Here is a 20,691-nt window from a genome sequence, read left to right as displayed (position 1 = left end):
CAATGCTGGGGGTTATTATTATGGTCACTGGTACCAATGCTGGGGGTTATTATTATGGTCACTGGTGCCAATGCTGAAGGTAATTATTATGGTCACTGGCACCAATGCTGGGGGTTATTATTATGGTCACTGGCACCAATGCTGGGGGTTATTATTATGGTCATTGGCACCAATGCTGAAGGTTATTATTATGGTCACTGGCACCAATGCTGAAGGTTATTATTATGGTCACTGGTACCAATGCTGGAGGATATTATTATGGTCACTGGTACCAATGCTGGGGGTTATTATTATGGTCACTGGCACCAATGCTGGAGGTTATTATTATGGTCACTGGCACCAATGCTGGGGGTCATTGTTATGGTCACTGGTACCAATGCTGGGGGTTATTATTATGGTCACTGGCACCAATGCTGGAGGTTATTATTATGGTCACTGGCACTAATGCTCGGGGCTATTATTATGGTCACTGGCACCAATGCTGAAGGTTATTATTATGGTCACTGGCACCAATGCTGGAGGTTATTATTATGGTCACTGGCACTAATGCTCGGGGGTATTATTATGGTCACTGGCACCAATGCTGCAGGTTATTATTATGGTTACTGTTACCAATGCTAGGGGGGTTATTATTGTGGTCACTGGTACCAATGCTGGGGGTTATTATTATGGACACTGGTACCAATGCTGGGGGTAATATTATGGACACTGGTACCAATGCTGGGGGTAATATTATGGACACTGGTACTAATGCTGGAGGTTGTTATTATAGTCACAAGCACCAATGCTGGAGGTTATTTTTATGGTAACAGGCACCAATGCTGGGGGTTATTATTATAGTCACTGGTACCAGCCTTGGAGGTTATTTTTATGATCACTGGCACCAATGCTAAAGTTTATTATTATGGTTACTGTTACCAATGCTGGGGGATTATTATTGTGTTTGCTGGTACCAATGCTGGGGGATATTATTATGAACACCGGTACTAATGCTGGGGGTTATTATTATAGTCACTGGCACCAATGCTGAAGGTTATTGTTATGGTCACTGGTAACAATGCAGGGGGGGTTATTATTGTGGTCGCTGTTACCAATGATGGGGGTTATTATTATGGACACTGGTACTAATGCTTAGGGTTATTATTATTGTCACTGACACCAATGCTGGAGGTTATTATTATAGTCACAAGCCCCAATGCTGGAGGTTATTATTATGTTACCGGGCACCAATGCTGGGGGTTATTTTGATGGTCACTTGCACCAATGCTGGGGTTACTATTGCTGGGGGCTATTTTTATAGTCACTGTCACCAATGCTGGGGGTTGTTATTATTATTGTCACTGGCACCAATGCTGGAGGTTATTATTATGGTCACTGGTACCGATGCTAGGGGTTGTTATTGTGGTCACTGGTACCGATGCTAGGGGTTGTTATTGTGGTCGCTGGTACCAGTGCTGGAGGTATTATTGAGGTCACTGGCACCAATCCACGCAAACAGCATTTTCAGAATTCACAGTGACAGATGGCACTCTTGCCTTGCAGCACTGGGGTCCTGGGTTCAAATCTCAGCTGCATGGAATATGTATGTTCTTTCTGTGTTTGTGTGTGTTTTTCCAGTTGCTCTAATCACCACCAAAACCAATCCGAACCACCTTAGTATGACTGTGATGGGGGACATTAGAGTGTGAGCTCCTTCATGGGGGCAGGGATTCCTCTGATTGGCTCAATGTTCTCTTTGCAGCACTATACACCCTACAAGTTGAAAGATCTAAAACTTTCCAGTGGCTGACAGGTTTACTTTAACATGTCTTAGGCATAAAGACCTAATTTGAATGCAAGGATTGTTCTGGTTTAAACTTCCCTTGCAGGGACTTTATTGTTTACAGTTTCCCACCTTTTCTTCTCTCTGCAGAGCGCCCCCTACACTTCTCCGAGAAAGTGCTGCCAATCTTCCATACCAGTGCCAACAGCAGCACCCACCTGGTGGTAAAAGAGGACCCCAACATGGACGCCATGCTATTTTACCTTAGTAAGTGACCTGAACTACATCAAGTATGCATTGGGGGAGGGGAAGACAATGATGCAAACATTATTGCCCTGGAATGTGTCAGGGGGAGGGTAAGGTCGTAGCAATGTTATGTGCTGTATAATACAAATAAGCATTGCTATTGACTACCAATGAGAAGAGCATAATATAGCACTGCCACGAGGTTATTATTACAGCCACTGACACCAATGCTAGGAATTTTTTTTGTGGTCACTGACTACCAATGAAGGTGGTATGATATAGCACTGTCACTGACCACTGAGGTGGCTATTGTTGCAGTCACTGACACCATTGCTGGGGCTATTATTGCAGTCACTGACAGCAATTCTGAGGGTTTATATGGTGGCCGCTGACACCAGTGCCCGGGGTTATTAATTCAGCCACTGAGAGCAGTGCTGGGGATTATTATTGTGGTTATTGGCACAAATGCTGGGGGTTATTATGGTGACCACTGACACCAGTGATGGTAGTTATTATTGTGGTCACTGACACTAATTCTAGGGATTCGTATGGCGTTCTCGGACACCAGTGCTGGGGGTTATTATTGTGGTCACTGGCACCAATGCCAGGGGTTATTATTTAGGTCACTGACACCAATCCTGGGGGTTATGATTACATTCACTTATATCAGTGCTGGGGGTTATTATTGTGGTCACTGGCACCAATGCTGGGGGTTATTATTGCCTTCATTTACACCAGTCCTGGGGGTTATTATTGTGGTCACTGGCACCAATGCTGGGGGTTATTATTGTGGTTGCTTACACCAATGCTGGGCAATATTATAGTGGTGACTGGCACCGATTCTGGGGAATTTTATTACAGTCACTGACACCAATCCTGGAGGTAATATTGTAGTCACTGGCACCAATGCTGGGGGTTATTATTGTGGTCACTGGCACCAATGCTGGGGGTTATTATTGTGGTCACTGGCACCAATGCTGGGGGTTATTATTGTGGTCACTAATGCCAATGCTGGGGGTTATTATTGCAGCCACTTACACCAGTGCTGGGGGTTATTATTGCAGCCACTTACACCAGTGCTGAGGGTTATTATTGTGGTCACTGACACCAATTATAATTGTATTGATGTGTTCTTAGACACCAATCCTGGGGGTTATTAATGTTAACACTGGCACCAATGCTGTAGCTTATTATTGTGGTTACTGGCACTAATGCTGTGGGTAATTATTGTGGTCACCTGGCACCAATGCTGGGGATTATTATTGTGGTCACTGACACCAATCCTGGAGGTAATATTGTAGTCACTGGCACCAATGCTGGGGGTTATTATTGTGGTCACTGGCACCAATGCTGGGGGTTATTATTGTGGTCACTGGCACCAATGCTGGGGGTTATTATTGTGGTCACTAATGCCAATGCTGGGGGTTATTATTGCAGCCACTTACACCAGTGCTGGGGGTTATTATTGCAGCCACTTACACCAGTGCTGAGGGTTATTATTGTGGTCACTGACACCAATTATAATTGTATTGATGTGTTCTTAGACACCAATCCTGGGGGTTATTAATGTTAACACTGGCACCAATGCTGTAGCTTATTATTGTGGTTACTGGCACTAATGCTGTGGGTAATTATTGTGGTCACCTGGCACCAATGCTGGGGATTATTATTGTGGTTACTGACACTAATCCTGGAGAATTGTATTCATGCATTCTTGGACACCAATCCTGGGGGTTATGAATGTGGACACTGGCACCAATGCTACAGTTATTTTTGTGGTCACTGACACCAATGCTGGGGGTTATCATTGCAGCTGCTTATACCAATGATGGGGGTTAATATTGTGGTCACTGGCACCATTGCTGGGGGTTATCATTGCAGCTGCTTATACTAGTGGTGGGGGTTATTTTTGTGGTCACTGGCACCAATGCTGGGGGTTATCATTGCAGCTGCTTATACCAGTGGTGGGGGTTATTTTTGTGGTCACTGGCACCAATGCTGGGGGTTATCATTGCAGCTGCTTTTACCAATGATGGGGGTTAATATTGTGGTCACTGGCACTAATGCTGGGGGTTATCATTGCAGCTGCTTTTACCAATGATGGGGGTTAATATTGTGGTCACTGGCACCATTGCTGGGGGTTATCATTGCAGCTGCTTATACTAGTGGTGGGGGTTATTTTTGTGGTCACTGGCACCAATGCTGGGGGTTATCCTTGCAGCTGCTTATACTAGCGGTGGGGGTTATTTTTGTGGTCACTGGCACCAATGCTGGGGGTTATCCTTGCAGCTGCTTATACCAATGGTGGGGCGTTAATATTGTGGTCACTGGCTCCATTGCTGGGGGTTATCATTGCAGCTGCTTATACCAATGATGGGGGTTATTATTGTGGTCACTGGCTCCAATGCTGGGGGTTATTTTTGAATGTGCTACCTAACTCAGCACAATGTACTTTAACCTGCTGCTACTATGTGGCCCTCTGGAATTTGCAGGGGCTGCACTTGAGGGCCCTTATATTTTTCAAGGCACCACTGGCTTACCTGAACAATCCTTTCAAAGTGTATCCAATCAATCCCTTGGGCTACAAAGTTGTTGGTGAATTTAAAGCTGGACACATGCTACAATTTTATTGTACAACCTTCTTCTAGATCTACCGACTTCTACATACCGTGAGAGCCCAGACTTGGAACATGAAGGAAATTCTACAGTCAGATTGTGAGATGCGTGGCTAACCTTAGGAGATTGTACAATCAGATTGTGATGCATGTGACCAGTTTTAGATTTGCAGTCAATCAGATTTCTCATATATGGGTTATAATCCGGCCAAAGCATTCATTTCCATATTCATCTTCTCGTTGTTTTAGAAAATCGAGTGGGAGACTCCAAGACCGGGATGATGAGGTTCCGGGAAGATAAAAGCCTGCTGGACTTCACCGCAAAATTCCACGAGCGTTACTTCATGCTGAACAGCACCACGCTGCGGATGTACCGGGAGATCCGGGTAGGTGCCGTCGGTATTTTCTCTCTAATGGGACTCGACGTTCCCCATACACACCGATTTGGATCATTTCAGTTTACAGATATCCTTCAAAGAAAGCCTTGATATCAACTCCATCTGTATAGAGCTAGAGCTGCACACCACCTGAAAGGTGAAATCAGTCTTTCGGCTGGCTGCCTTCTCTGTAGACATGAGTGTGTGTTAGATTGGATGGCGGCTGTGAGACCCCAGGAGTGTGATGATGTTATTGCTGATCCAGAGCGCAGGTGGGGGGGGGGGCAATGTCGCATAGCTAGAAGAATTATGGACTTTATTGTGCCGTGAAGCCATAGAGCAGAGCTGGGGCTGTGGTGGTAGTGGTGACTAATAACACTTCTATTCAGAAATAGAAGCGTTAATAGTTTATTTGTATCAATTAACAAAGTGGAAAGTAAATGAACAGAAGAGAAATCCCAATCCAACCAATATTTGGTGTCACCACCGTTTGCCTTCAGGAACACTTGGCACACAGTTGGTGAAGGAACTCGGCAGGTAGGTTGTTCTGTGTTCATCTTGGAGAACTGAGCACAGATCTTCTGTGGAAGTCGGCTGCCTCCAATCCTTCTGTATCTTCATGTCATCCCTGGCAGACTCCATGATGATGAGATCAGGGCTCTGTGGGGGCCAAACCATCACTTCCAGGATTTCTTGTTCTTTATGCTGAAGATCAGGTCTGCCATCTGGGGGGGGGGGGGGGGCAACGACAGGCCATACACATGTAAGGGGCCCGGACGTACCAAGGGGCCCAGCCGCCCAGGCCCCAACCAATGAGACAGAGTTGTTGCTTCTGTAGTAACTAGCAATTGCTACAGCAGGACAGCTACCGAGTGAGCCAATGCAGCCGGTGGGATGTCTTTTTTCTGGATTGGGATGTCTCTTTGCTTAATATATGGGTCTGTCTCCTTGCTGGATTGGGGTGTCTCTTTGCTTAATATATGGGTCTGTCTCCTTGCTGGATTGGGGTGTCTCTTTGCTTAATATATGGGTCTGTCTCCTTGCTGGATTGGGGTGTCTCTTTGCTGGATTGGGATGTCTCTTTGCTGGATTGGGATTTCTCTTTACTGGATTGGGATGTCTCATTGCTGGATTGGGATGTCTCATTGCTGGATTGGGATGTCTATTTACATAATATATTGGGCCTTCTCTTTTCTGGATTGGGATGTCTCTTTTGCTGAATATATGGGTCTGTCTCTTTGCTGGATTGGGATGTCTCATTGCTGGATTGGGATTTTTCTTTGCTGGATTGGGATGTCTCACTGCTGGATTGGGAGGTCTCTTTGCTGGTTTGGGATGTCTCTTTGCAGAATATATTGGGCCTTCTCTTTTCTGGATTGGGATGTCTCTTGGCTGGATTGGGATGTCTCTTTGCAGAATATATTGGGCCTTCTCTTTTCTGGATTGGGATGTCTCTTTGCTGGATTGGGCAATTGCTTTGCTGATTATATGCGGATACCTGTTTGCTGGATTGGATTCATTTTCATATATTAGGTTGTAAAAGTGTTAAAAAAAGCAGATGCACTGAAGGACTCGGTAGAATAGCCAGTGGGGGGATTTAGTGGGATGGCCATTGGATGGGCCCAGCCAGGCCTAAAGCTGTGTAAGGGGCCCAAAACTTTCTGATGGCTGCCCTGCTGAAGATAGTTCTTATTGACATTGGCTGTATGTTTGGGGTGGTTGTCCTGCTGCCGAATCACTTTAGGGCCAATCACACGCCTCCCTGATGGTATGGCGTGATGGAGATGTATCTGCCTGTATTTCTCAGCATTAAGAACACCATTGATCCTGACCAAATCTCCAACTCCTTTTACAGAAATGCAGCCCTAGACTTGTAGGGAACCTCCACCATGCTTCACAGTTGCCTGCAGACACTCATTATTGTACTGCTCCCCAGCCCTTAACCAACCAACTGCCCTCTGCTCTAGTGAAACATTTTACATTTTACTCATAAGTACATAGCTCCTGCTGCCATTTATCTGCACCGCAGTTCCTATGTTTTCCTGTATAGTTGAGTCGCTTAGCCTTGTTTCCACACCCTGTGCAGGAAAACATCGGAACTGGGGTGTAGAAAAATGGCACCAGATGCTCTGGATTGATGAGTCAAAATGTGAAATATTTGGCTGTAGCAGGGGGCAGTTTGTTGGTGAAGCGCTGGAGAGCGCTACAATAATCAGTGTCTGCAACCAACTGTGAAGCATGGTGGAGGTTCCTTGCAAATCTGGGGCTGCATTTCCACAGATGGAGTTGGAGATTTGGTCAGGATCAATGGTGTCCTCAATGCTGACAAATACAGGCAGATATTTTTCTATCATACCATACCATCAGGGAGGCGTGTGATTGGCCCCAAAGTGATTCGGCAGCAGGACAACCACCCCAAACATACAGCCAATGTCAATAAGAACTATCTTCAGCAGGACAGCCATCAGAAATTTTTGGGCCCCTTACACAGCTTTAGGCCTGGGCCCCCTAGGTCCCGTCCAATGGTCGTCCCACTAAATCCGCCCACTGGCTATTCTACCGAGTCCTTCAGTGCATCCGATTTTTTTTTAACACTCTTACAACTTAATATATGAAAATGAATCCAATCCAGAAAACAGGCATCCCCGTATAATCAGCAAAGCAATTGCCCAATCCAGCAAAGAGACATCCCAATCCAGAAAAGAGAAGGCCCCATATATTCAGCAATGAGACATCCCAGTCCAGCAATGAGACATCCCAATCCAGCAATGAGACATCCCAATCCAGCAAAGAGACAGACCTATATATTCAGCAAAGAGACATCCCAATCCAGCAATGAGATATCCCAATCCAGCAAAGAGACATACCAATCCAGAAAAGAGAAGGCCCAATATATTCAGCAAAGAGACACCCCAATCCAGCAATGAGACATCCCAATCCAGCAAAGAGACAGACCTATATATTCAGCAAAGAGACATCCCAATCCAGCAATGAGACATCCCAATCCAGCAATGAGACATCCCAATCCAGCAAAGAGACATACCAATCCAGAAAAGAGAAGGCCCAATATATTCAGCAAAGAGACATCCCAATCCAGCAATGAGACATCCCAATCCAGCAATGAGACATCCCAATCCAGCAAAGAGACATCCCATTCCAGCAATAAAACATCCTAATCAAGCAAAGAGACAGACCCATATATTCAGCAACGAGACATCCCAATCCAGAAAAAACGACATCCCACCGGCTGCATTGATTCACTCTGTAGCTGTCCTGCTGTAGCAATTGCAATTGCTAGTTACTACACAAGCAACAACTCAGTCTCATTGGTTGGGGCCTGGGTGGCTGGGCCTCTTGGTACGTTTGGGCCCCCTACATGTGTATTGCCTGCCCCCCCCCCCCCCCGATGGCAGCCCTGATCTTCAGTGTAAAGAAGAACAAAGAGTCCTGGAAGTGATGGTTTGGCCCCCACAGAGCCCTGATCTCACCATCATGGAGTCTGTCTGGGATTACATGAAGAGACCAAAGGAATTGAGGCAGCCGACATCCACAGATGATCTGTGCTCAGTTCTCCACGATGTTTGGAACAACCTACCTGCCGAGTTCCTTCAAAAACTGTGTGCAAGTCTACCTAGAAGAGTTGATGGCAAAGAGACGGTCACACCAAATATTGAGAGGTGAGGGGGGGGGGGGGGGGGAGATAAAAGGGGATGAAATAGGAAAAGATGGAAGGGAAAAGTGAAGAGAGGAAAGTATTAGAAGGTGAAATGCGTTAATGGAGGAGGTCCCCTCTGTTCCCCATTAGGATAAAAAAAAAAGATGGTCAGCAGTTGAATTTCTCATGTAGCCGCCTGCCTTCTTTTCTGGATTCTCACATGCTGCGATTGTCCCGCGCTTCCCTTAGAGTGCAGCGATAGGCTTCCTCCTACAGCGCTTGTAAAACCTTCTGCCAAGGTCTGAATATGTCATTGTGCTTAAATGGAGGCTGTGAGAAGGGTTCTTACCCGGCGGAGAGGCCGTTGCCTGACCCCCTGGAGGAGGCGCTACTTCCCGTCCGCAGCATCACACAACTCCAAGCAGGAGCCGGCCGGTGACCTGTAAGAGCCCCGCTCACAGTCTCTGTATAAACGTTGCTCCTCGCTGGTCCTGTCTGTTTTATGTAACGCACGTCCTTTGTTGAGCAGAATTCAAGATCATCGAACGCCGATATCGCTGTGGAGGTGAGGGGTGTTAGTTTATTGCTTTTATTGTGGTGTCCTCCATCTTGGTGCAGGACTTCCTCTCACTTCTGATGATCTGTAGTGGTATGATTAAAGGGTCACTCCATCCCCAACTGATATGTTTTAGTATTTCGAGGGTGCTGGGGAGTTAAACATTCTGACAGTCTCTTTTGTGTTTCTTGGACGCTATGGTGAGATCCCTACACTGAGTTTCCGGGTCTGTACACCCACTGTGCCCATTATGAGGGGTTCCCACCATCCCTGTGCTGAGTTCCTGGGTCTGTTCACCTGCTGTGCCCATTATGAGGGGTTCCCACCATCCCTGTACTGAGTTCCTGGGTCTGTACACCTGCTGTGCCCATTATGAGGGGTTCCCGTCATCCCTGGGCTGAGTTCCCGGGTCTGTACACCCGCTGTGCCCATTATGAGGGGTTCCCGCCATCCCTGTGCTGAGTTCCCGGGTCTGTACACCTGCTGTGCCCATTATGAGGGGTTCCCGCCATCCCTGTGCTGAGTTCCCAGGTCTGTACACCTGCTGTACCCATTATGAGAGGTTCCCTCCATCCCTACACTGAGTTCCCGGGTCTGTACACCTGCTGTGCCCATTATGAGGGGTTTCCACCATCCCTGTGCTGAGTTCCCGGGTCTGTACACCTGCTGTGCCCATTATGAGGGGCTCCCACCATCCCTGTACTGAATTCCCGGGTCTGTACACCCGCTGTGCCCATTATGAGGGGTTCCCACCATCCCTGTGCTGAGTTCCCGGGTCTGTACACCCGCTGTGCCCATTATGAGGGGTTTCCACCATCCCTGTGCTGAGTTCCTGGGTCTGTACACCCGCTGTGCCCATTATGAGGGGTTCCCACCATCCATGTCCTGAGTTCCTGGGTCTGTACACCTGCTGTGCCCATTATGAGGGGTTCCCACCATCCCTGTGCTGAGTTCCTGGGTCTGTACACCTGCTGTGCCCATTATGAGGGGTTCCCACCATCCCTTTGCTGAGTTCCTGGGTCTGTACACCCGCTGTGCCCATTATGAGGGGTTCCCACCATCCATGTCCTGAGTTCCTGGGTCTTTATGAGTAAAATAGGTACGGGGTATATTCTTCTCTTCTCCCAGGTAGAGAGGAATATAGATGGGAACTATAGGAGGAAGATCTCACCAGTGGAGACCAAGCCAAGCAAGTGACTCCACATAATAGACCAACTGTATAACTGTTACCGTTTTGAGGGTGTATGAGAGATTAGGAACAATACTCCAGTTTTGGGCTTACATGTCCCTCAAGCTGAACATTTGTGAACCTGAGTTCCCAGTTCCACCCCTCTGTAGTGCCCGTTACTGGGGGTGGGGCACTGCCCACCCTTCAGTTTTTATTCACAGGATGTTAAAGGGGCTGCAGCTAGGGAATTGAGACACCTCCTGGCCGTAATAGTTGGTTGAAGCTCAAGTGATTTTCAAGGGTTTGGGTAGTTCAGCTTAGATTTCAACAGAAATATCCGTTTTTGGTGGAGTGACCTTTTAAAGCAAGACTCCACATGATTTAAATAAGATTATAATTATAAAGAACACCAAATCAGAACAATGATCGCTTCTCCTTCTGCTGCCCTTTACCCCGCTACGCTGCAAAATGTGACTTCTATTCTTTTTTTATTTGGAAAGCTGTGATTTCAGTGTTGTGGCATCACGGAGAAAATATCGTTTGGCAAAAGATGTGGAGATTGGGGCTCTGGGGAAATTTTCATGAAGAGATTGGTTATTTTATAGAATCTTATCCATGTAGAGATTGGTAGAGATGGGTCCCTCCATGAAGAGATCAGTGGAAATAGGTTTCCTCTATGGAGAGATGGGTGGAGAAGGGTCCCTTCATGGACAGATCGGTGGAGATGGATTTCCTTCCATGGAGAGATCAGTGGAAACAGGTCCTGCCATGGAGAGATCAGTGGAGACAGGTCCTTCCATGAAGAGATCAGTAGGGACAGATCCATGAAGAGATCAGTAGGGACAGATCCTTCTTTGAAGAGATCCATAGAGACAGATCATTCTATGAAGAAATCAGTAGAGACAGATCCTTCTATGGAGAGATCAGTAAAGACAGGTCTTTCCACGGAGGGATCAATGGAAACGGTGGAAATGGGTCCCTTCATGGGGAGATCGATGGAGAAGGGTCCCCTCCATGGAGAGATCGGCGGAGACAGGTTTCGTCCATGGAGAGATCACTGGAGACAGGCCCTTCCATGGAGTTATCAGTGGAGATAGGTTTTCTCCATGGAGAGATCGATGGAGATGGGTTTTCTCCATGGAGAGATCGATGGAGATGGGTTTGTTCTTCCATGGAGAGATCGGTGGAGATGGGTTTCCTCTATGGGGAGATCAGTGGAGGTGGGTTTCCTGCATGGAGAGATTGTGGAGAGTCTCCCTCAGTCATACAGTTCTGATACATTGTAATCTTCTTCTGCTACATTGTCTCCTCCGTAATCTTCTGATCTACGCAGAACTGATCGGAGGGGCTTTAACCTTAATGGCCAGGAACCAATTTTACCCATAAAAAAAATGTCTCAGTGATGAGGGAGGAGCAGAAATAAGGGTCTTTGCTTTGATGACATTTTTGTGAAAAATTGGGATACTTAACCAAAATTGTATCAAATTTCAGCAAATTGCTTTGGAGTCAATGGGGGTTGGGATTAGTAAAATGATTAACATTACTGTTAGCACTAGGGTTAGAATTAGGACTAGAAATAATATTAGTGTCAGGGTTAGTATTAGGGTTTGAGTTTGAAGTAGTGGTTAGTATTAGGGTTTGGGATTGCAGTGGTTGGGTTTGCAGTAGGGTTAGTATTATGGTTTGGGTTTGCAGTAAGGTTAGTATTAGAGTTTGGGCTTGCAGTAAGGTTAGTATTAGGGTTTGAGTTTGCAGTAGGCTTAGTATTGGGGGTGAGGGGTTGCAGTAGGGTTAGTATTAGGGTTTTTGTTTTCAGTAGGCTTAGTATTATGGTTTGGGTTTGCAGTAGGGTTAGTATTAGGGTTTGGGTTTGCAGTGAGGTTAGTATTAGGGTTTTGGTTTGCAGTAGGGTTAGTATTAGGGTTTTGGTTTGCAGTAGGGTTAGTATTAGGGTTTTGGTTTGCAGTAGGGTTAGTATTAGGGTTTTGGTTTGCAGTAGGGTTGGTACTAGGGTTTTGGTTTGCAGTAAGGTTAGTATTAGGTTTGGGCTTGCAGTAGGGTTAGTATTAGGGTTTGGGCTTGCAGTAGGGTTAGTATTAGGGTTTGAGTTTGAAGTAGTGGTTAGTATTAGGGTTTGGGATTTCAGTTGTTGGGTTTGCAGTAGGGTTAGTATTAGGGTTTGGGTTTGCAGTAGGGTTAGTATTAGGGTTTTGGTTTGCAGTAGGGTTAGTATTATGGTTTGGGTTTGCAGTAGGGTTAGTATTAGGGTTTTGGTTTGCAGTAGGGTTAGTATTAGGGTTTTGGTTTGCAGTAGGGTTAGTATTAGGGTTTGGGTTTGCAGTAGGGTTAGTATTAGGGTTTGGGTTTGCAGTAGGGTTAGTATTATGATTTGGGTTTGCAGTAGGGTTAGTATTAGGGTTTTGGTTTGCAGTAGGGTTAGTATTATGGTTTGGGTTTGCAGGAGGGCTTAGTATTGGGGGTGAGGGTTTGCAGTAGGGTTAGTATTAGGGTTTTGGTTTGCAGTAGGCTTAGTATTAGGGTTTGGGTTTGCAGGAGGGCTTAGTATTGGGGGTGAGGGTTTGCAGTAGGCTTAGCATTAGGGTTTGGGTTTGCAGGAGGGCTTAGTATTGGGGGTGAGGGTTTGCAGTAGGCTTAGCATTAGGGTTTGGGTTTGCAGGAGGGCTTAGTATTGGGGGTGAGGGTTTGCAGTAGGGTTAGTATTATGGTTTGGGTTTGCAGTAGGGTTAGTATTAGGGTTTTGGTTTGCAGTAGGGTTAGTATTAGGGTTTTGGTTTGCAGTGGGGTTAGTATTAGGGTTTGGGTTTGCAGTAGGGTTAGTATTAGGGTTTGGGTTTGCATTAGGCTAGTATTATAATTTGAGTTTGCAGTAGTTTAGTATTATGGTTTGAGTTTGCAGTGGGGTTAGTATTAGGGTTTGGGTTTGCAGTGGGGTTAGTATTAGGGTTTGGGTTTGCAGTGGGGTTAGTATTATGGTTTGAGTTTGCAGTGAGGTTAGTATTAGGGTTTGGGTTTGCAGTGGGGTTAGTATTAGGGTTTGGGTTTGCAGTAGGGTTAGTATTATGGTTTGAGTTTGCAGTGGGGTTAGTATTATGGTTTGAGTTTGCAGTAGGGTTAGTATTAGGGTTTGAGTTTGCAGTAGGTTAGTATTAGGGTTTGAGTTTGCAGTGGGGTTAGTATTATGGTTTGAGTTTGCAGTAGGGTTAGTATTAGGGTTTGAGTTTGCAGTAGGGTTAGTATTATGGTTTGAGTTTGCAGTAGGGTTAGTATTATGGTTTTGGTTTGCAGTAGGCTTAGTATTATGGTTTGAGTTTGCAGTGGGGTTAGTATTAGGGTTTGGGTTTGCAGTGGGGTTAGTATTAGGGTTTGAGTTTGCAGTGGGGTTAGTATTAGGGTTTGAGTTTGCAGTAGGGTTAGTATTATGGTTTTGGTTTGCAGTAGGCTTAGTATTATGGTTTGAGTTTGCAGTGGGGTTAGTATTAGGGTTTGAGTTTGCAGTAGGGTTAGTATTAGGGTTTGAGTTTGCAGTAGGGTTAGTATTATGGTTTGAGTTTGCAGTAGGGTTAGTATTATGGTTTTGGTTTGCAGTAGGCTTAGTATTATGGTTTGAGTTTGCAGTAGGCTTAGTATTATGGTTTGAGTTTGCAGTGGGGTTAGTATAATGGTTTGAGTTTGCAGTGGGGTTAGTATTAGGGTTTGAGTTTGCAGACAATTTCTTCTGTCTCTCAGGGACTCTACTGGTGGGATCTCTGTTGAGGTCCCGGGTCTTTACATTTGCTGTTATCATTTTTGTTTTTTTTGGGAGGGGAGAAAAAGTGGGAACACCGCTGCAGAATGGTTGGTGAAAACCTCCCACAATGGGCGGGGCTATGGTTGGGAAATCTGGTTTGGATGTATAGATTATTAGAAATCTCCCAGCAGACCTCACCTGTAACTGAAATATCACTTTGGGTGGACTGACCCCCTCTACCACCAAAGTGGCTGGAGGATCTCCATTTAGTTGTTTTGGGGTGTCCCTGGGACACATTTGTTAAACTTGTGTCACTTAGGGGTTTATATATAAAAAAACGTTTGCATAGCTGATCAGCAAAACCGCCAATTGGGCAAAATCGAATGTTCTCCTTCTAGTTCCTCTACGGGTCAAATGTTTTTCATTCGTAATGAATCCTCATGGCCACTGGATGGAGCTGGAGATCAAAGGCAATGCCTATTTATTATGAAGTTTAGCTCCATATTGTGATCTTAATGTGATATTTTGCCAAACCACTGGAAGAATCGCTATGTGAACTTTTTTTATAAATACATTCCTTGGTGTTGTTTTTAGGAATTTCTCTATTATTGGTATTTTGTGCTTACTGAGAAAAATCAGCTAAACTCATTCCAGCAGCACCAAAACAAAAGATCTCCAAGGTCTTTCTATAGAAAACAGCAGCAGTCTTAGTAGAAAAGCCTTTCCCTGCTAGCATGCTGCGGAGGAAGAGCCTTGGTCTATGCATGGAAGCAGTGGTCTCTCTGCAGAGGTTTTATACTCCTCCTCCTCCTGAGTTATAGCTGGAACTCTCCAATCAGCAGGGAGCTTTACTGTCGCAGAGGTATAGGTGTGACTGAGCAGGGGGTGTCCTTAATTTCACATTGTTCCATCTCTCCGCAGAGTCACCGGCCGGAGAAGGAGTGGGAGGTGAAGAATCTGATTGTATATCTGGGGATCAAGAAGAAGATCCGAGTACCCCAGGGGTGAGATATTCACTAACAAGAGAATGGGATGCCATCACTGCTAACCTACCCTCCAGAATGGCAGGAGCGTGATGTCATTGTGGATAGATAGATAGATAGATAGATAGATAGATAGATAGATAGATAGATAGATAGATAGATAGATAGATAGATAGATAGATAGATAGATAGATAGATAGATAGATAGATAGATAGATAGATAGATAGATAGATAGATAGATAGATAGATAGATAGATAGATAGATAGATAGATAGATAGATCATGGCTGTAAGGTTAGATGGTTCGAAAGAAGAATAGATAGAAAATGGAAATATAGATAGATAAAGAAGAAAGATGGATAGACAATAAGACGGGTTGATTGATAGATAAGAAGATGGATAGATAATAAAATAGATAAATAGTGCGACACATGGATACAAAACAGACAGTAAAAATGTGGATGGGTAGTTAGAAATATGAATACACAAAAGATGTATAGATGTAAGATAGATATATAGAAAGATCATAGATATATGAATAGATAGAACAATGGAAGAATAAAAAGGTGGGATAGAAAAATGGATAAATACACTGACGATAGATAGATAGATAGATAGATAGATAGATAGATAGATAGATAGATAGATAGATAGATAGATAGATAGATAGATAGATAGATAGATAGATAGATAGAAAAAATAAAGATAGATAGATAGATAGATAGATAGATAGATAGATAGATAGATAGATAGATAGATAGATAGATAGAAAAAATAAAGATAGATAGATAGATAGATAGATAGATAGATAGATAGATAGATAGATAGAAAAAATAAAGATAGATAGATAGATAGATAGATAGATAGATAGATAGATAGATAGATAGATAGATAGATAGATCATGGATGTAAGGTTAGATGGTTCGAAAGAAGAACAGATAGAAAATGGAAATATAGATAGATAAAGAAGAAAAATTGATAGACAATAAGACGGGTTGGTTGATTGATAATAAGATAGATAAATAAATAGATGGAAAGTTAGAAATATGAATACACAAAAGATGTTCAGATGTAAGATAGATATATAGAAAGATCATAGATGTATGAATAGATAGAACGATGGAAGAATAAATAGATGGATAACTAGAAAAAAGGTGGGATAGATAGATAGATAGATAGATAGATAGACAGACAGACAGACAGACAGACAGACAGACAGACAGACAGACAGACAGACAGACAGACAGACAGACAGACAGATAGATAGATAGATAGATAGATAGATAGATAGATAGATAGATAGATAGATAGATAGATAATGAATGGATCAAAGGTCAAATGGATGGATTGTTAAATGGTTACAAAAAAGGATAGATAAATTGGAAATATAGATGGAGGAAGAAGAAAGCTAGACATACAGTAGGATAGATGGGTAGATAATAAAATAGATAAATAGAACAAAGGAAGAATAAATAGAAAGATGGATAGATAATAGACAGACAGTAAGAAATGGATAGATAATTAGAAATATGGACACATAAAAGATGTATAGATGAAATATATGAAGTATGATAGATAGAAAGATCATAGATGAACAAATAGATAGGCGTAAAATTAAAAAGATGGATAGACAGGTAGACTATAGATGGATGAGTAGATGGTTAGCAAGATAGATAGAAAATGGAAAGATGGATAGATAGTAAGAAATATGGATGGACAGGGTGACAAATGGTAGTTGTTAAGATGGATAGATAATAAAATAGATTGAAAAAAAGATAAATAATTAGAAAGATGGATAAATAGACATTAAGAAAATAGATAGATAGATAGATAGATAGATAGATAGATAGATAGATAGATAGATAGATAGATAGGTAGATAGATAGATAGATAGATAGATAGATAGATAGATAGATAGATAGATAGATAGATAGATAGATAGATAGATAGGTAGATAGATAGATAGATAGATAGATAGATAGATAGATAGATAGATAGATAGATAGATAGATAGATAGAATAGAAATATGAATACATAAAAGATGTATAGATGCAAGATAGAAAGAGAAATAGAAGATCACAGATATATGAATAGATAGAAATGTGGAAAATGAAAACGATGGATATAAAGGTATATAGATACATACAAAATGGAAAGATATAGAAAATGGAAATATAGATAGATAAAGAAGAAAGATGGATAGACAATAAGATGGGTTGATAGATAGATAATAAAATAGATAAATAGTGCGACACATGGATACAAAACAGACAGTAAAAATGTGGACGGATAGTTAGAAGTATGAATACACAAAAGATGTATAGATGTAAGATAGATATATTATTATATTATTATTATTATTATATTATTATTATATAGGATTTTTATAGCGCCAACAGTTTACGCAGCGCTTTACAATATGAGGGAAGACAATACAAATACAGCAGGAATCAGAGATATAGAAAGATCATAGATGTATGAATAGATAGAAAAGTGGAAGAATAAAAAGATGGATAGATAGAAAAAAGGTGGGATAGATAAATAGACTGATCATAGATAGACAGACAGATAGATAGACATAACATACAGAAATTGACCGTGGAGTGTAATGACACAGCTGACCAGTAGGGGTCAGGAGAAGCCCTGTGATGAGATCTCAGTATTGATGATTGGTGTGAAGTTATTTCTTTGTATCTAATATGACACATGTGATGGAGATCTGTCCTTGGCTCTCCCCCCCTCCTCCCTGTGACTCTGCCATGTACCCCCCTTGGTGGACAGCTACTGCACCCCCCGCCCCCCCTCCCATCCCCTCCCCCTGGCCGGTGTGTGGGCACAGATTGCACTTTGTCATGGAAACAAACCACTTGTTGCTAAGAGCTGAAAGCAGCGCTGTGCCTGTGCTGTGGGCATGAAGGGGTTAACCCTGAACTTTGCAGAGTAGTTTATTATCCGGGAGGGGGGGGGTTAATGAATGCAGCGGCGGCCCCTCCCGGGGGGATGAATGGCGTCCGTCAATGCCGCTAATGTACTGCCGTGTTTTATTCAAAGAATAAAAAGAATAGTTTGTCATTTTTTTTCCCCCCGGTGCTTCCATGGAAACCGGTCATGTAGCAGAATTTTCTCCGCATCGGTGAGACATACCATATAATAATAATAATAATAATCAGCCTTTTCACCGTCCGCACGCCAATCCAGCGCGCGCCGTGTCCAGCGGCGGGGTGCCGGCTTTTCCATGTGTCCTGCATGCTGGTGGGCAAGCAGCTCACCGTACTGCTCAGTCTGTGGGTTTATAGGCTTAGCTGAGCAGCCTCTGTGTTCTATACACTGTAATATATACTAACCGACAACGACCAATCACAGAGCAGCTGTCCTCTCATCACCACCCCTGAGCAGCCTCTGTGTTCTATACACTGTAATGTATACTAACCAACAGCGACCAATCACAGAGCAACCATTAATTACTGTGCTGTTTTCTGATTGGTTGCTCAGAAGGTGTCACTCCACCCTTGTGAAGCTCTTCCTTGTCTGTTTTCCAGCAGTTGGGGATTCACAATATTGTGCAAGAATGAGAAGAACGAGAAGAGCCAATGGTGAGTTTATGAGGCCAAACAGACTTGGGTGAGGCTTTGGGGTTGTTTAGTAGAAATGGTCATGGAGCCCGATGACTCATGTTTATTGATTGAGAACATCAAATACAATGTGTACAATAAATCAAAGCTCTAGCAGGGATGGTGGGAACTCCTCATAATGGGCACAGCAGGTGTACAGACCTGGGAACTCAGCACAGGGATGGTGGAACCCCTCATAATGGGCACAGCAGGTGTACAGACCCAGGAACTCAGCACAGGGATGGTGGGAACCCCTCATAATGGGCACAACGGGTGTACAGACCCGGGAACTCAGCACAGGGATGGTGGGAACCCTCACAATGGGCACAGCAGGTGTACAGACCCGGGAACTCAGCACAGGGATGGTGGGAACCCCTCATAATGGGCACAGCAGGTGTACAGACCCGGGAACTCAGCACAGGGATGGTGGGAACCCCTCATAATGGGCACAGCAGGTGTACAGACCCGGGAACTCAGCACAGGGATGGTGGGAACCCCTCATAATGGGCACAGCAGGTGTACAGACCCGGGAACTCAGCACAGGGATGGTGGGAGCCCCTCATAATGGGCACAGCGGGTGTACAGACCTTGGAGCACAGAGATCTCACCATTAGAGTGGTTGTGGAATATACATATCTAAATATGGAAATATATGATGCATGAGTATTTATTTATTAATTATGTTATATTTTATATTCAATTTAAAAATCATCATCAAATAAGGATATAAGCATTGTCTTCCTCTGATGTATCCGGGTCACCTCTCAGTTGATTCTTCATATGGTCCTCTGATCTTCTCTCCTCTCAGGTATCTTTGCTGTGACTCGGTTGGTGAGATGAGACAATGGCTGGCAGCGTTCATGTTTGCACAGGTATGTAGAAGACCCCCTGCTGGCCAAAACCCTCTGATATGATCTAATATGGAGCCAAAGCTTTAGCTACCCCAGGAATCTACCCCAGGAATCTACCCCAGGGTCTGAGCTTGTGAGTCTGGCAGCTTTCAAATCCGGCGGGTACTGCTAAACTCAGCAGGGCAGTAATTACCAATGTTTATCCATGGCTTCGCATTTAGGGTTTAATAGAGTAGGGGTGGGCAAACTCGCCCCCCCCCCCCCTGCCAGCTGTTGTGGAACTATAAGTCCCAACATGCCTCTGTCTTTTGGGGTCATTCTTGTGCCTGTTAGAGTCTTGCAATGCCTCATGGGACTTGTAATTACGGAACAACTGGAGGACCGGAGTTTGCCCACCCCTGCTCTGGAGAGATTCCCCTCACTGTTCTGTCCGACCCCAGTAAGGATCTGACCCCAGTAAGGACCCCAGTAAGGATCACTAGAGTGTGGGAAGGATGAGAGCGTCGCACCAATTCCAACCGTCCATTATAAAGTGCATTCCAAATAATCCATGGGCTCCCTAGAAGAGTCAACTTTGTGATGGACAGTTGGAATGGGGCGCTCATCCTTCCTACACTCATGTGATCTCCTCCAAGGGTCTTTTGTGAGCCTCCAAAGCCTTCACATATACTACCAGGGCCCTGAAGACGTCAAACGTATGACGAAACCGGTCAGGTGAGTCAGACGTGACGATACCACGCCCCCAAACAGCCGGCTTGCTCGTGGTTCCATACTACAGGAGATGTTCGTTTCCTCCTAGATGTCTGGTTACCGATATACATGCTTTTGATTCGCATCGGATATGTGAGTGTGATACTTTATTTGTTTAATAAATAAGAATTATTTACAGTATCACGCTATGTTCCTGTTGTCATTTTTCCTACATGCAATATATGGATCTTTTTCTCTGAGACGATGAAGTGACATCTTGTGGCCATAATTGGTATTACCACTCTTAAGCTTCTGTAGGTCTACTCATTGATTTGGGTGACCCACTCTATTTGGTAAGCTGCTAATCTCCCTTAATTATATGGTGATCTGCACGGTGGTGATTTCATTTATCAAGATTTTCTGTGGAT

General features: G+C 44.0%; 1 protein-coding gene across 6 annotated transcripts in view; it reads left to right on the top strand.

Moving 5' to 3' along the window:
* ARAP1 (ArfGAP with RhoGAP domain, ankyrin repeat and PH domain 1) overlaps positions 1–20,691 on the top strand; it is a 406,767-nt gene that overhangs the window by 357,048 nt on the left and 29,028 nt on the right. For 5 of the 6 annotated variants that reach the window (XM_082244568.1, XM_082244572.1, XM_082244571.1 and 2 more), the window contains exons 27-31: positions 1,913–2,029; positions 4,873–5,009; positions 15,049–15,131; positions 18,651–18,704; positions 19,531–19,594. In XM_082244568.1, the coding sequence (XP_082100694.1) occupies positions 1,913–2,029; positions 4,873–5,009; positions 15,049–15,131; positions 18,651–18,704; positions 19,531–19,594 (455 nt within the window). The remainder of the gene's footprint in view (positions 1–1,912; positions 2,030–4,872; positions 5,010–15,048; positions 15,132–18,650; positions 18,705–19,530; positions 19,595–20,691) is intronic. The other variant, XM_082244570.1, reaches the window with a different exon arrangement.

Source organism: Pelophylax lessonae (genome assembly GCF_965119305.1).
Source record: "Pelophylax lessonae genome assembly, chromosome: 2".
Classification (NCBI taxonomy): Eukaryota; Metazoa; Chordata; class Amphibia; order Anura; family Ranidae; genus Pelophylax; species Pelophylax lessonae.
The sequence above is the reverse complement of the archived record's forward strand: the minus strand, read 5'-3'. Positions and strand labels throughout refer to the sequence as shown.